General features: G+C 41.8%; 1 protein-coding gene across 2 annotated transcripts in view; it reads left to right on the top strand.

Moving 5' to 3' along the window:
- Positions 1-17559, top strand: part of pnt (pointed) — a 942655-nt gene that overhangs the window by 98739 nt on the left and 826357 nt on the right. For both annotated transcript variants that reach the window (XM_067156752.2, XM_067156750.2), the window contains exon 2: positions 1476-1582. In XM_067156752.2, coding sequence (XP_067012853.2) covers positions 1484-1582 — 99 coding nt within the window. In that variant the 5' untranslated portion in view covers positions 1476-1483. The remainder of the gene's footprint in view (positions 1-1475; positions 1583-17559) is intronic.

The following is a 17559-nucleotide window of genomic DNA, read 5'->3' as shown; positions in this document are numbered from 1 at the left end:
GGCTTTTGTGACTATCGCCTATAACGAGTGTTATTGGCGGTCCCTTCAGAGTCGTTATAACTGGTTTGTGCGACTATCGCCTATAACGACTGTTATTGGCGGTTCGTGCGGAGTCGTTATAACCGGTTTGTGCGACTATCGCCTATAACGACGGTTATTGGCGGTCCCTTTTGAGTCGTTATAACCAGTTTTGACTGTAACATCAAAAATAAAATTAAATGCATCCAAAAACTGGTGCTGTACTACAAGCACACCATTTCTAGAATAGGCTAACGGTTAATGAAATAAAATATTAATTTACTACCATTACGAAAACCAGGCGTTCGAAAAGTAGGCCTTTTCTGGACACTGTAAAATAAGTTTCACACATGAAAAAAAGTTTCAATCACCTCTGTTTGTCATTGAACTGTGTGCACTTCGGGTTAAAACATGAAGACTTCGCCTCACACCACTACTCCCTGGCAGGAGCCAAGTGTCTATTAGTGGCTTGTAGGATTTACTACATCTACTGTAGCCGGAGTTGCCAAGTAACTGGAAGCAATGCCAGAACTCAGCTAAGGGACCCTTGGTCGCCAATCCACGCTGCCAAATTCAGAGCTCCTGGGGCCCCTTTCAGTCGCCTCTTACGATAGGCAGAGAATACCATGGTGTTATTCTACCGCCCCCACCCACAGGGGGTTCTCAATTCTGGTGGTGATTATGTTGGCAAATATCTCCAACATTGCTGTATCGGGAGCCAATAAAGTTTTTCATCCAACTATGCTGTCGTTTTTGTAAGGAATAGGGAAAATTTCTGGATGGCCCTCGTATTTTTACCCTCTAACACTCATTTAATTAACGACACAGTTTTTCTGCACCTTACATTACAGTAACAAATGCATGCGTTCATGTAAATTTGTGTTCATGCTGTGATAAGTTGAGTGTACTTGAAACAATATTGCGATAACAGCATGCCGCACATTTAACTTCTCACAATATTCTTTCAATACGTTTGAATATAATATCTAGAACATCCAGAACTGTCGCAAGCTGATACTCAGATACCGGATTGTTCGGAAATATAGTTTTCGTACAGCGCGTTAAACATGAAGCTGGCCAATGGTATAATTGATCTACATATGCAGATTTTGTTTAATTATTGTTGAAACTATGACTTTTGAAAATATTTCGTGTACATTATTTGGGTAGTGCTTCCATAAGTGTTATAGTGTGTTTACAGTTGTAATACAGCCGGATGTTTTACGCAAATTGTCATTTGAAATATGGGGTACACAGTGCGCCATGTTTCAGTTTATGTCCTAAAAAAACTGTTTCCAGTCCAGGGTTAAACGATATTCTCAGCTTTCTATTTACGTACAGCCTGTGACGTATTGCAATTGTACGATAATTCTAATGCTATTTTGAAGCTTATATTGTTGTCTGCTTGCTTCATACATTTGCACTAATTTGGTATTTTTTTGTTTTATTCTTTCCAGTGCCAGCAATGGAGTTGGATTCATTGTACGGCGATTACAGTCTGGATGAGCAGGACTTCTATGCGGCAAGCCCTATGAAGGGCAGCCCATCTCATGGCGTGGGCCAGGTAAGACATTTTTATTCCTATTCTTACGGAAGGATTCTCAGTTTGTTACTACTGTATACGGGAATGGATCGAGGCCCATTTCTAGCTTGCGAAATGACCAAACTACGTGACTGAATTAGACGAGTTCACACTTATGCCCGGTTTCTTCAACTCTGTATTAAATTTTACTTAACATATGTTAACTAACCATTGTTATTAATTTAACACTTCGCTTAAAAGTCCCCCGTTTCATGAATGCATTTCCAACATTTGTTACGAAATAATTGTTGACGACAAATTAATACGTTTCCGTGACATTTCTGAACGCGTTTGGCGGCGAGAGAGTTTTGTTTCTTTACATAAAGCTCTTGTATTGGAATTGTATTTTGTCACACATGGTTGACATTATTATAGGATATGGTTAGCGGAGACCGTTATGACGTAAACACGTGCAGTAAGAAGCAGAAGAAGTGTTATTATGAAGAATACATGACAAATGTAGTTACAGATGTAATTTGAAAGTATGAGTGTGTGCTTGAAAAATGAATGAACGGAATGTTACATCACAACACTCAATATGATCTTATGTGAGTGCAATTTAAGGCTCCTACAACATAGTTAAAATGTGATAACTGATATGTCTTGAATGATTTTAGGGCATTCTTTTACTGCGGGGAAAATATAATGTAATGCTTTGCCAATGCCGCATTGGTAGCAGGTAATCTTTGTTGAATTCTACTCACTCTTGTCTTGAACTCATGAACATAATCATTTACATGAAGTCTGAAACATAATATCTAAGACCTATAAGCAACCGCTGCACTGGAGAATCTGTTTGAATATATAGAGAAACATGGACCTATTTTCAATATCTTCTAGTACATTGTTCATTATGGCTTTTAGGTGCCGATGACCTAGATGTTAGGCCCCTTTAAACAGCAAGCATCATCATCATTATGGCTTTGGTAATTAGGTATCTTCGTCGAAAACTTACTCCTGAGAACTCTAAAAAGTAGTTTTTCCTTAGTATGGGCCGTCCTTTGCCTTCTTCAGTTTATGAATAGTCTTCATACAGATTACCCAAGTTTCAAAATAGCTATAATTTTATTTTTCTTGAACTGATTTGGAAGGACCTTTGTGTTTAGAATGTCACTGAAAAATCGAGCAAGCCATTTTCAAGCATTTTGGCCCAGATTTAAAAGAAACTCAGAATGAATACCTTCGAATCCTGGACCGTACATTATCTTTCAAGAAACATCTTGAAAATACAGCTGCCAAAATTAGGAGCCTCAGTAATATCCTGCAGAAGCTTTGTGGTACTACTTAGGGGTACTTGTGCAATAACTCTCAGGTGTTCTGCATTAGGTCTTGTCTTCTCCGCGCTGAATATTGTGCTTCAATGTGGGGCTATGCCCTTTCTCCATTCACCATCCATAAATTGTACCTACAATTAGTGAAAAATAAATAAATAAATGAATAAATAAATGAATAAATAAATAAATGAATAAATAAATGAATGAATAAATGAATAAATAAATGAATAAAAAATAATAATAATAATAATAATAAAATGTGGCTGAACAGCCCACATGTCAAGATAATTGATACCCCACTCAGTAACACTGAGACTTGATGCAAGTGTAATGGACTAGTATAACGTGGAAACAATATTCTCTAACCCATGGGTAAATAGTGGAAAAATCTAATTATTATTATTATTATTATTATTATTATTATTATTATTATTTAGTTATTTGATGTAAATAGTGGTTTTATTATTTGTGTGTGTGTGAGGTTATGTTACGACACGTTTGCTTGTATGTATATTAATGAGTTTATTTAATGTAAGAACACGTACTTAATAATTTATAATTTATTATTACCTGTATATATGATGTATAGATCCAATGCATTGTTGTGCAACACACGATAATAGTCCAGAACAACGTATCTTGAGAACTAGAGAGTTGCAGAAAATTCCATTCATCTATATACTGTGTATAAAAGAAGAGTTTTGTCTGTACAGTGCTCAAAATTTAAAAAGGATGGTATTTCTGTATCGGCCATGTCCATAGTAACAGGAAATACTTTTTAATTTTCCGTAGTTTCTGTATGTATGTATGTATGTATGTATGTACACGCATCACGAGAAAAAGGCTGAAGAGAATTTAATGAAAATCGGTATGTAAAGTCCGGGAATAAGTCGCTACAATCTAGGTCACAAATAATCTTTCTCACGCTGAAAGAAATGGTAGTTTAGGGGAAGGCCTAAAATTTAATTATCAAATATTCATGTTATTAGTTGTCCTATCGTAATGAAAATCGGTATGCAAAGTCGGGGGATAAGTCGCTACAATCTACGTCATAAATAACTTTGATCACGCTGAGCGAAATGGTTGTTTAGGGAAAGGCCCAAAATTTAATTCTCAAATATTTGTGTTATTAGTGGTGTTATTGACAAATAATATTTAACTGAAGTTATATGGTATTAACCGGCTATGATAATGGAGATATTCATGAATTTGGATTTTTGTTGGTAAGTTCATACCAGCGCCGTCACGAGAAAATGGGTAAACATAATTTAATGAAAATCGGTATGTAAAGTCGGAGAATAAGGAACTGCAGTCTACGCTATAATTAAATTTATAAGACTCCCTAATATTAGTGAGTCGAAAGAAAACTGAATGTGAAGGCCTACAACACAGAAAGCTCATAACATTGGTCAACAAAAACAATACATTGACCATTGTTTGTTGTGATGTGTTTTGTGTCTCTGTTGGCACTCATCTCCGATAGATGAGATTACTGCTGTATACCGAGTTTTTTTAAAATGTGCTTTACGTCGCGCTGACACAGATAGGACTCATGGCGACGATGGGATACGAAAGGGCTGGGAGTGGGAAGGAAGCGGCCCTGACGTTAATTACGTTACAGCCCCAGCATTTTCCTGGTGTGAAAATGGGAGACCACCGAAAACCATCTTCAGGACTGTCGACAGTGGAGTTCGAATCCACTTCCTCCCGGATCCAAGCTCACAGCTGTGCGCCTCTAACCACACAGCCAACTCACTCGGTCGTACCGAGTATAACAGCCTGCCTGAATATTGGCGGGAAGTAGCTGGGGAGTTAGATAACTTTCTGATACTACTGATAGGTAACAAACTGGTTCATCATAGCATTCGAGCTATTCAGTTCCTACTCTGAGGCACTGATTGGAATGAGCAGTGTGCTTATTTAACGGAATAATGGCAGAGAAGTGTTCACGGCTGTCTGCGGTCCGGTCATTCCAGCACTGGAACTTTGGACTGTTAGATCGGCACAGTATTACTGTTCGTTGAAAGCGAGAAAATGTGCGGTTTTTTAATTTGATAGAGTATTTTGTATGATAAGATTGATTTTAATCGCTACATTCCTACTGACGACTTCAGGCAGGAAAACCACAAAGACAGTCTTTCTGAGAATCCCGTACCGAAGCGCGGGTACATCATCTAATTGTAAATTAGTTATTGGAGACCCTCGAAATTACGAGAAACATGTTGTCATATTCTTCTAGAAGCCTGGCCAGGCAATGTATATAAAGAGGCGGTGTTCAGGTTTGAGTGGAGTTGTTTTAGTGAGAGTTACGAGTGCAAGTCTTTAATCGAGTATGTGAATTTGTTACGTTGGTAGTTAGTTGACATGAAAGTGTTGCAGTCTCCAGTCTTCTTCTTATTCTTCGTAGTAGTGTTTTGTTTTTATTTCCCTACCGCTTTTTCCCACGCCTGTGGGGTCGCGGGTGCGAACTGCGTAGCACGTGTGGATTTGGCCCTGTTTTACGGCCGGATGCCCTTCCTGACGCCAACCCTGTATGGAGGGATGTAATCACAATTACGTGTTTCGGTAGTGGTTGCTAGTGTGGTATGTTGTCTGCATATGAAGAGGCGAGTGTTGGGACGTTCACAAATACGCAGTCCCCGAGCCAGAAGAATTAATCAGACCCGGGGGGAATCGAACTCGGGACCCCTCTGAAGTGGAGGCCAGTGCGCTGACCATTCAGCCAACGAGTCGGACATAGGATATGTATATATAATTTGTAAATAAAATAGTGTACACACAATTGACAGTATTTCATGTGTGCGTCTTTGTGGATACGTCAGACTGATCAGTGGACTTGTTAAACCTACGTCCACTTTCTGACTCCCTATCATTAGCAACATCATCCCACCTGACCTACGCAGGAATGTTGCCCTGATTCGAGAGTTAAACCTGTTGTATACGATCATATGTTTGTCAAATTCAAGACTTCACAAGACTTCTCAATACTTCACAAGTTTCCTTGTCATAGCGCTTGTAATACTTGGGAAGTCTTGAGAAGTCTTCAAAAGTCTTGAAAGTGAATAGAATGGGCCGATTGCAGAAACGATGACTAGTTTTAAGCCTTAGACAACGTCTACCTAAACAACATCTAAATCTAGCACAATCTTCCATTGCATAAACAATGTTCAGTCGATATTTAACTAGACATCGCTTAAAATGTCAATTTTGGTTTGAAAATGGAGATTGAAGTATCTTTCATGCAACTCTTTGCCTTTCGCAACCAATGACATTGGTCGGTGCGCGCCGAACGCTGGTCAGCTGTTTGTCTTCGTACACATTACTCAAATAGGCTATGGCTAAGCATGAGCATGACTTGCCCGCAAATAAGAGTATCGCTTTCGGTGGAAATTAAATCTCATAATATTATCGACACTAAAGCGACACGCCACCGCACAGGGAAGTGTAGCTTTGATTATAGCGTTGTTACAGTGAGTGTAATCTACTCATAAATACGGTAGCTTCGACGAAGGGAAGATTAAGCAATAGTAATGTGTAACCGAGTGTTTTGTACGGGCCATATAGATGTAGCTTGCATTCTAGAGATCGTAGGTTCGAAACGCATCATTGGCAGCCCTGAAGATTGTTTTCTGTAGTTTCCCTATTTTTACACCAGGCAAATACTAGGGCTGTTATTATGGCCACGGCTCTGCTTCCCCAATCCTCCTCTTTAAACAATAATCACCATCATCACCACCACTTGCCTTTTCCTGTCTGATAGTTGCCGAAAACTTATATATATAAACTACATACAACCTACTGTTTAGTTTTCACTATTACGTGTGTTTACTTGGCAGTAAATATAAGTGAATCCCTCCCGGTTGATGTATGTGACAGCCCTTTTACGGTTGGGACAAGTTATTCTGATAGTGGAAGTGACCTATAATACCATGGAAATTACTCCATGTATATAATAAAATATATCTGTTGCCAAGAACTGTATACAAGTTGACAGTTACAGGACTGTCCCTTTGTCAGTCTCAAGAAATAAGTCTCTCGAAAAGCGAAACCTTATTTCAAGATATATCTCTTTGTACATGTCAAACGAATTGCTGCGATTTAGCAGCGAGCGACCCACAGAGAGACCGTCGGACTAACCTTTCTTCCCGGAATCGTCTCAACATAATAACACAAATTACATGTTTCATGGTACATAACTTCTGATTGTGATTCACTCCTCTCATTTGAAGCTAAACAGTGCTCTCGGCAGTGTTTAAACATGATCGGTTGAACATCGGTTTGAGACAGTGTCTAAGTGCCTTGCGGCAGCCGTACTTAGGCATTGTTTAACCGTAGACATTGTCTAAATACTGTTTCTGCAATCGGCCCAATATGTTCTAATCGATCAGAGATTTGCTAAGTCTTTAACAGAATTGACCAATGTAATTCGAGTATTAAGTGTTCGCGCTATGCCGCTAGGTATTGCCGGGACGGGAATCAAAACAACAAAAATAGCTGTCTTTCTGACTGAGGGACGTTGTGTGTGTATTAATTGCCGATTATGAGGCGCTTCCCTCCCATCACAGCGCAGAGTGAAAAATGAAATAAATAAAACAGCAGCGTACGAGGATATTGCAAGAGAAATATCTCAAGGAAATGGACAGCTTTTATATTTATTACCGTACGTACAGGCTTAAGAAGTTCCTCGGTAACTCAGCACTTCCTATTCACTGTGACATTCCTGGTCTGAATGGGAACCGGCTGACATCTAGACATCCACCTATCAAATATGCTAGGACTCTCACAGAAAACTATTTTGAGCCGAATATCCAATGGAGAAATGGTGTACAAAGTAAAGTTTAGGGTGATTGAATTAGAAACAGCCCTAGCGGGCGGTTAGGAGCGCGCAGCTGTGAGATTGCATCCGGGAGATAGTGGGTTCGAATCCCACTGTCGGCAGCTCTGAAGATGGTTTTCCGTGGTTTCCCCATTTTCACCCCAGGCAAATGCTGGGACTGTACCTTAATTAAGGCCACGGCCGTTTCCTTCCCATTCCTAGGCCTTTCCTATCCCATCGTCGTCATAAGACCCATCCGAGTCGGTGCAACGTAAAGCAAACTACCAAAAAAGAAAGAAACAGCCCTGCACCCGGTTTTGACCTGCCAAGAAGAATGTGGACTGCCCTCAATAGGATCCGGACAAACTTCGGACACTACCCTCGAGGCGGTAGAGATGGGATTTCTCTAGGATTGCCACACGTCCCGGATTTTATCGGACAGTACTGTATTCGTGTTAAATGTCACGCGTCCCGGACAGTTCCTATCCGGGACGGCAATTGTCCCGTATTTTGAATCTCTAAAGGAATACGCCAGTGTTTCCAGCTTTGATAGTACCAAGAGCTATTTTGCGTTTTTTCGAAGAGGATACATTTCTTCACTCCTTGGTTTCTTTATCTGGTGCAATTTCGTAGATTAATTTATTTTGCAATTCTCGGGTTTTCCGTCCTGGCGAATAAGACGCATAATAGAGGACAACTTCCTGAGGTAGTCGGAGTCCACCGCTTTTTCGTGTGAAATTGTCAGCTGTGAGAAATATTATGTTCTGTTGACATGTCTTGAGCTGTTCATTTCTGAAAATTTTTCTTCAATGTCATGCAGAGATTTTTGTGAAACTGATAAGAATGACCAAAAAACCTGTTAAAAGCACTTCAGAGATATGAAAAATATATTGAAATTGAAAGAACTGGTATGAATAATTAAATAAACTAAGTTTTTGCTATTTGTGTTAAGTCGCGCCGACAGAGGAAGATCTTACGGTGACATGGGATAGAAAAAGGCCAGGATTGGAGTCGACCGTGGCCTTAAAGACAGGCTACAGCCTCACAATTTTCCTAGAGTAAAATGGGAAATTACGGAAAAACTATTTTCAGGGCTGCCGACTATGGGGTTCGAACCCATCGTGGCCCGAATACAAGCTCATAGCTACATGACCCAAACCGCGCGGCCAACTTGCTCCGTTCTGTAAGTTTGTGTATAAATGTTAAGGCATGCATTAATAAACTGCATTATGTCAACATAATAAAAATTATAATAATAATAATAATAATAATAATAATAATAATAATAATAAACGTATCATTTTGAAGTGAACTTTATAACTTGTAGAATAAAAGCCTGTCGATTTCCTCGATCGCACATCTCTCTCGTATTTTGATTTCAGGTGTGTGACAACCCTGGATACCTCGCTTAGTCCGAGGACAAACCAACCCGTGAGGGTAAATGGGTTAAGAAATAAAGAAAGAAATGACTCACCACGGAATCTGTGCTGAATCACTCCTTAAATGGGGTAAAATTCCTTCTCCCCAGTGGACTGTGGTGCTTCTTCAGTTAGTTCCCCATATTGTCCTTGCTTTTCCGAAGGCCGTGTCCATTAATGATTCATCCTGTTTCACTTGAGTCTACTGCGTTATTAATCAGAAGTGATTGCAGGAAAAATCATTCGTTGCATATTTGACATCGTCTAGCCAGTTAATGACTTCGTCTGATGACAAGTGGCTATTGATAAACAGGGGAAGAGGCACCCTGGGTTACCTGTCTACTTGGTTCTTCATGAGCAATTAGTACTGCGGTTAATAAGTCGTTAGCCAGCCCCGCGGTGTATAGGTAGCATGCCTGCTTCTAACCTGGAGACCCCTTGTTTGATTCCCGACCAGGTCAGGGATTTTTACCAGGATCTGAGGGCTGGTTCGAGGTCCACTCAGCCTACGTGATTACAATTAAGGAGCTATCTGACGGTGAGATGGCGGCCCCGATATAGCAAGCCGAGAGGAATCGTCGTGCTGACCACACGACACCTCGTAATCAGCAGGCATTTGGGATAAGCAGCGGTTGCTTGGTAGGCCATGGCCCTACAGGGCTGTTGCGCCATGCGGTTTGGTTTGCATTCTTGCTAACGTACGTGTCTGGCTGTGCAGACACTCTCGCCCGTTCGTTATTGTCTTGAGATGAGAGGATTTATTTTTGCGCTCGGTACTTCCGTTGCTTAGACAACGGTTTCTACCAAGGCCACCCTGTAATTTGGGTGACACCTGTAGCGTGTAGTCAAGGGGGGCTGAGGGAGGAAGTACACTTCGTCACTTCCTCCAGTTCCAGATGGACGAGTTTTAACGTACTGTATAGACTACGACGGTCGCCGGAAATACAGGCAAGCATCTCAAGCGTACGGAGGGGCGGTAACACACACACTCACAGAGAGATTCATCACCGTTCGACATCAATATTATCAGCGTATCATGCCTTGTCCTGGCCTTGCTCTCACACGCGATATTGAAAGTGAACTGCATTTTGCAGGACAGGCGTTGTCAACGGAAGATCACCAGAGCGCGAACTCCATTCATGAAATACGAGATGCACAGATCCTAAGGGAGAGGTAGTGTTTCTTTGACTGAGTCCAATTCCCGCGCTAAAAGAAGCATCTCATTTGCAATTTCGCGCTGGTTCCGTGCCCAGGCGTATCATTTTTGATTAACCGGTGTGAAGACCTAAGACTATCCAACAACTTGTGCTGAAGACAAAAAGGGGTATTTTATCGGAGATTACAATACTCGGATCCAGAAAATGTTGCTACTCTTCATGTATTTTTTCAAAGTTTATATGGATGTATAACAATAATAATAATAACTGTATCCATAGAGCAGTGACATGAGATAACATCGAAGATATCCCTCCAAATATCGTATGAGAAAACTCATTGTATGGAAAGTGTAAATCAGAATATCCGCAGATCCCTTGATTGATTTGACTTATTTCCTTTTATTCCAGATGGAACATAGGGCCTCGACGAAATTTCTCCAGCTTGTTCTATCTGCCGCCAATGCTTTCACCTCCCTCCATGTCTTGTTATCTCCAGCAATCTCCTTGTCTATGGTTCTCTTCTAGGTAATCCTCGGTCTGCCTTGCCTGCGACTGCCTTGTGGATTCCAACTCAATGCATGCCTTGTGATACTTTCTTGTGGTCTTCTCAGAGTGTGCCCAATCCATCTCCATTTTCTTCTCATTATCTGTTCCTGTATGGGACTTTTACTTGTGGCCTCCCAAAGGTCTTTGTTTGAGACGGTCTTTGGCCACCCTATTCTCATAATGTACCTCAAACATCGATTTATAAAAGTCTGTCCTTGTGATAATGTCTTGGGTCACTTTCCAGGTCTCACTTCCATACAGTAGCAGATTTAGACTAACATTTGACTTGAATATCCTTAGCTTCGTTTTTATACGAATGTGAGGGGATCTTCATATTGGTCGTAACTGTGCAAAAGCTCCTTTGGCTTTATTTATACGACTCACCACATCTCTGAAAGCACCTCCACCCTGGCTTACCATGCTTTCTAAGTAGCTAAATTCCTCCACCCTTTCTATATCACCGAGCTCGATAGCTGCAGTCGCTTAATTGCGGCCAGTATCCAGTATTCGGGAGATAGTAGGTTCGAACCCCACTATCGGCAGCCCTGAAAATGGTTTTCCGTGGTTTCCCATTTTCACACCAGGCAAATGCTGGGGCTGTACCTTAATTAAGGCCACGGCCGATTCCTTCCCACTCCTAGTCCTAACCTCTCCCATCGTCGCCATAAGACCTATCTGAGTCGGTGCGACGTAAAGCAACTAGCAAAAAAAAAAAAAAAAAAAAAAAAAAAAAAACCTTTCTATATCCATTCCATTTAGAGTCAAGCTACAATTGTTACGATGGTTTATGCGCATTTCTTTAGTCTTTTTGTTATCAATCTGTAAGCCTACTTCTTTAGCTTCAATTTTTAAGTCATTCAGTTTGATTTCCATGTCCCGAAAACATTCTGCAAGAAGACAGAAATCATCCGCATAATCCAGTTCTTCCAGTCGGTTATTTAATCCCCATTGAATGCCACGCTTTCTATTCGTTGCCTCTCTCAGCATACTATCCGGTGTCATGAATCATGATAAGGACCAAGGGGGAAGTTTTCATTCCCCTTCCCGAAGGGAAGGGGCTGGCCACCTAGAAGGTAACGCCTTCTCTCTGGCCAGGAGATTTGGCGGGGTTTTGGGATTTGTTGGAGTTTTGGACCTAAGTGAAGGGGGAGATTGAATTTGGGTGATGTGAAGATGTGGCTAAGGAGTGTAGTTCTGGTCTTGTGCTTTTTATTGAGAATTGTTACATGAGTTTACATATACATAGAGTTACATAGGGTTACATGCATAGTGACATACACTGACTGACAGAGCAAATGCAACACCAAGAAGGAGTGGTTCGAAAGGGATGAAAGTTGGGGAAAAAACAGAGACGGCACGGACGAATAATTGATGTTTATTTCAAACCGATATGCAGGTTACACAATGCGCACGGCATCGACTCAGTAGGATGTAGGACCACCGCGAGCGGCGATGCACGCAGAAACACGTCGAGGTACAGAGTCAATAAGAGTGCGGATGGTGTCCTGAGGGATGGTTCTCCATTCTCTGTCAACCATTTGCCACAGTTAGTCGTCCGTACGAGGCTGGGGCAGAGTTTGAAAACGGCGTCCAATGAGATCCCACACGTGTTCGATTGGTGAGAGGTCCGGAGAGTACGCTGGCCACGGAAGCATCTGTACACCTCGTAGAGCCTGTTGGGAGATGCGAGCAGTGTGTGGGCGGGCATTATCCTGCTGAAACAGAGCATTGGGCAGCCCCTGAAGGTACGGGAGTGCCACCGGCCGCAGCACATGCTGCACGTAGCGGTGGGCATTTAACGTGCCTTGAATACGCACTAGAGGTGACGTGGAATCATACGCAATAGCGCCCCAAACCATGATGCCGCGTTGTCTAGCGGTAGGGCGCTCCACAGTTACTGCCGGATTTGACCTTTCTCTACGCCGACGCCACACTCGTCTGCGGTGACTATCACTGACAGAACAGAAGCGTGACTCATCGGAGAACACGACGTTCCGCGATTCCCTCATCCAAGTCGCTCTAGCCCGGCACCATGCCAGGCGTGCACGTCTATGCTGTGGAGTCAATGGTAGTCTTGTGAGCGGACGCCGGGAGTGCAGGCCTCCTTCAACCAATCGACGGGAAATTGTTCTGGTCGATATTGGAACAGCCAGGGTGTCTTGCACATGCTGAAGAATGGCGGTTGACGTGGCGTGCGGGGCTGCCACCGCTTGGCGACGGATGCGCCGATCCTCGCGTGCTGACGTCACTCGGGCTGCGCCTGGACCCCTCGCACGTGCCACATGTCCCTGCGCCAACCATCTTCGCCACAGGCGCTGCACCGTGGACACATCCCTATGGGTATCGGCTGCGATTTGACGAAGCGACCAACCTGCCCTTCTAAGCCCGATCACCATACCCCTCGTAAAGTCGTCTGTCTGCTGGAAATGCCTCAGTTGACGGCGGCCTGGCATTCTTAGCTATACACGTGTCCTGTGGCACACGACAACACGTTCTACAATGACTGTCGGCTGAGAAATCACGGTACGAAGTGGGCCATTCGCCAACGCCGTGTCCCATTTATCGTTCGCTACGTGCGCAGCACAGCGGCGCATTTCACATCATGAGCATACCTCAGTGACGTCAGTCTACCCTGCAATTGGCATAAAGTTCTGACCACTCCTTCTTGGTGTTGCATTTGCTCTGTCAGTCAGTGTACATAGTTTCATGATAAACAAGATTGGCGACAGTAGATCCCTACTACAGACGAAATATGGGATAATTTCGTGTGTCTCTTCCTTCAAATATCTCGGAGGAGTCATGCTACCACCTGGACCGGACAGTAAAGCCAATTTAGAAAGAGCCACCAAAAGCGTACTGAGTAACCTGGAATCACTACATTAAGAGTGATGTCACGTAATGCGAAACTTAGTCATTACGGGACAGTTACTTTGCCGGAAGCATTGTAAGCCTCAGAAACTACATCTCGAGGAGACCACTGAAAAATTGATGAAATTGGACAGCAAGATCGAAAAATCTTAGGAAATTATATGGTGCCACATACGTAAATGGCATATGGATTAAAAGAAAAAGTACAGACCTGCACACAGCAACAGATTACCGATAGAGTACGTAGGAGACCCTTGAAATTTTGCGGTCACATCTATGGAATGGGAAGCCTCAGTGGCTCAGACGACAGCGCGTCGGCCTCTCACCGCTGGATACCGTGTTTCAAATCCCGGTCACTCCATGTGAGATTTGTGCTGGACAAAGCGGAGGCGGGACAGGTTTTTCTCCGGGTACTCCGGTTTTCCCTGTCATCTTTATACTCTCCATTCTCATTTCGTAGAATCTATCAGTCATTAATAAATCACTTTGGGAGTGGCGACCTCATCGTACTAATAGCCTAATATCTGATTCATTCATTCCATCCCTGACCCGGTCAATGACTGGAAAACAGGTTGTAGGTTTCCATCTATGTAATGGACAATAATAGATTTACCAAAAATCTATTAACTGTAATAATTTGAATCGACTGGTTGGAAGAAATTAAGCAGAATTTACAAGAAATAAGCTATACGGACGATATCATAGAGATCGTAAAGTGTATGGAATTCTGGTTACAAACTACACATTCGTGGAAAAAGCTAAAAAAAAGACCAGTGGAAAATAATGGACAGAAGAACCGAAAAAGCGCCACAGTGAATTCATGGAGAGATTTTGGAAGAAGAAAAAGAATGGAGGTGGGGTACTTCGCTGTATGTGTGGCTTACTCTTTCTCCATCTGCCGTCCACAAATTGTAGCAACATTCTTTTTGGATGATGATAATAATAATAATAATAATAATAATAATAATAATAATAATAATAATAATAATAATAATAATAAAAATAAATAAATAAATAAATAAATAAATAAATAATGCCACTGGCTTCTCGCCATGACAGTTGCAGTTTGAATCCCGGCTAGTGCAAGTGGAAAATAATGAAAGGTGGCATACCTGTGGTTAGGAACCCACGTAAAGCTGGAGGTCCCATGGCTATGAACAAGACTTCTAAAGTCGCGTAAAATTACGAACTATTCGCCACTGCCTTTTAGTTTTTTTTTTCTTCTGGTGCTTTTTTGTTGCTTGCAGGTGGCTGGTGATCACTACCAGGTTCTTTTTCTTCTTTTTTTTATCCGAGTGAGAGTTAAATCTGTCCTTGGATTGGTCGAAAGCAGATCTCCAATCCACCTCACCTTACTCTATCCCAGACCACTCTTCCAGTTAATCTAAATACTAACCTTCTCACTACAAACAGCTCGGCCCTTTAGATTCAACCTCTTTGTGTCTTTCGGAGCACATTATCATCTCACCACGACTTGAATAAAACACCCATCCATCACGGATGAATGATTCCGATTTTATTCTTATTGCAGACCGAGCGAGTTGGCCGTGCGGTTAGGGGCGCGGAGCTGTGAACTTGCAGTTGTTGGGTTCGAATCCAACCGTGGAGAGCCCTGAAGATGGTTTTCCGTGGTTTCTCATTTTTTACACCAGGCAACTGTTAGAGCTGTAGGCCTACCTTAATTACAATCACGGCCGTTTCCTTCCCAATCCTAGCCCTTTCCTATCCTTGTGTCGCCAAATTCATTCCGTGTGTTCTTGCGACGTTAAACTACTAACAAATTATTATTATTATTATTATTATTATTATTATTATTATTATTATTATTATTATTATTAGTCCGCTTTGTTTTTGCTGACTTCAGTCTCGTCGCAGCTCATTTGCCCAGCAAAGAAAACCCACTTCAGACACACCATATGCTGGTGAATAATATCCGAATCCCCTTGTCAGAGCGCATATATTTGCTCACCACTTTTCTCTTTATGCTCTCTTTCAATAAACACTATCGATTTATCGTTAACTCTCGATATGTTATCTGCATCTCGACTTAAGCTGGTAAGTACAGAAGAGTGCTTGGCTCTAGCTGTATATTTCTAGATTAAACCGGTCAGAATGTATTTACTCTACCTTTGTGTGAATAAGACGGGAATATTTTGTTGGGCGAACTGCGGAAGTTTCTCTGATATTGGGACTGCTGACACTGAAACAATTGAATACTGGCGCGCGAGTAAGGTATTGATGACAATCAATCAATCAATCAATCAATCAATCAATCAATCAATCAATCAATCAAACATCTGCATTTAGGTCTGTTGCCCCGGTGGCAGATTGCTTAGCAATTGCTTACCTAGCCTTTTCTTAAATGTTTTCAATGAACGTGGAAATTTTCGAGCATTTCCCGTGATAAAATTATTCCAGCCCCTTGTTCCTCGCCCTATAAATGAATATTTGCCAGAATGTGTCCTCTTCAATTCCTACTTTATCTTCATTTAATATTTCCTACTTTTAAAAGCTCCGCACAATCTTATTCGATTACTAATGCAGAGGTACCAACTATTACGGATTGTCCGTAATTATTACGGATTTCACCTCACGATTACGGCATTACGGTCAAAGGGGAAATTATTACGGAAAAGCTGACATTCACACGAAATCATTTTCTACGGAAAAAAGAAAAGAAGGAAAAATGTTAAATCCTTCAGCATTTCTGCTCAATTCTCCTCGTTTCAGTGCTTGTGAGACAACGATACTTATTCTATCGTCACTTCCTTTTGCTACCCATACGCTCTCTGCTATAAATCCTTAGTAATGTATTTCTATATTAAGTGTACCGAACAGTTGATAGAAAGAATTGAGATCTACATTAAGGACATCTACACTGGAATCGCTTATGGTTCAAGAGACGAAAATGTGATCAGAGGGTGAAGGATAATTGAAGAAAACCTACCTTGGAAAGCAGCTGGTGGGTGCGAAAAGAGTTACAAGGGATGTTTTATCCCTGAATTAAGAGGTAGTATGCAAATGTTATTATGTAATATGATATACTTTAAAACAGATTACTGTCGGGAAGGGCAAAGGAGGTGTCATTATTGAAAAGGGAAGAGCATGCTTTGGACTTGTCTCGAAAATTCTCTGGGGGTGCGGAGGGTGATTACTGATAATCCACTTCAACAGTTGGCACCTCTGCTAATGTCTTTCCACGACATCTCTCTTCTGACAACTCGGAACATACCACTTAGTCGAGAATCTCGTCTCCATACTCCCAAGTCTTCGCAATCCAGTGTTTGCAACAGTTTCGTAACACTTCTCCGTTGTCGAAAATCACCCAGAACAAATCGTGCTGCCTTCCTTTGGATCTCTCTCGTATTAAGGAATTCAGGTGTGGGTCCCATACTCTTAACTGGGGTCTTACCACAGACATATACGACATCTCCTTTACACCCTTACTTCGACCCGTAAATACGTTACACCGACACAGGTTTTCTGGCGCCTGTGGGATAGGAAAGGGCTAGGAGTTGGAAAGAAACGACCGTAGCGTTAATTAAGAATGGGAAACACCTTCAGGGCAACCGACAGTGGGATTCGAACCGTAAAGAGATCTGTAACCTTTCTTTACAATCTGTGATTACCCCAATCATATTAACATCTAGATCCTTACAGTGATCCCTATGAGGTACTATCACCCTATTAACACAGTACTTAAAACTGAGAGGAGTTTCCCTCTTTGTGAAACATACAACCTGACTTTTCGTCTTCTTTGCCATCATACCATTATCCACTGTCCATCTCACGGCATTGTGACGGAAAACATTTTGCTAGGAACGATCTATAGTAATTGCCACGTAAGGAAATACCCCAGAAAGTAAATATCGCCGCCCGA

Source organism: Anabrus simplex, chromosome 12 (genome assembly GCF_040414725.1).
Source record: "Anabrus simplex isolate iqAnaSimp1 chromosome 12, ASM4041472v1, whole genome shotgun sequence".
Taxonomy (NCBI): Eukaryota; Metazoa; Arthropoda; class Insecta; order Orthoptera; family Tettigoniidae; genus Anabrus; species Anabrus simplex.
This window is presented reverse-complemented; position numbering and strand designations above follow the sequence as displayed.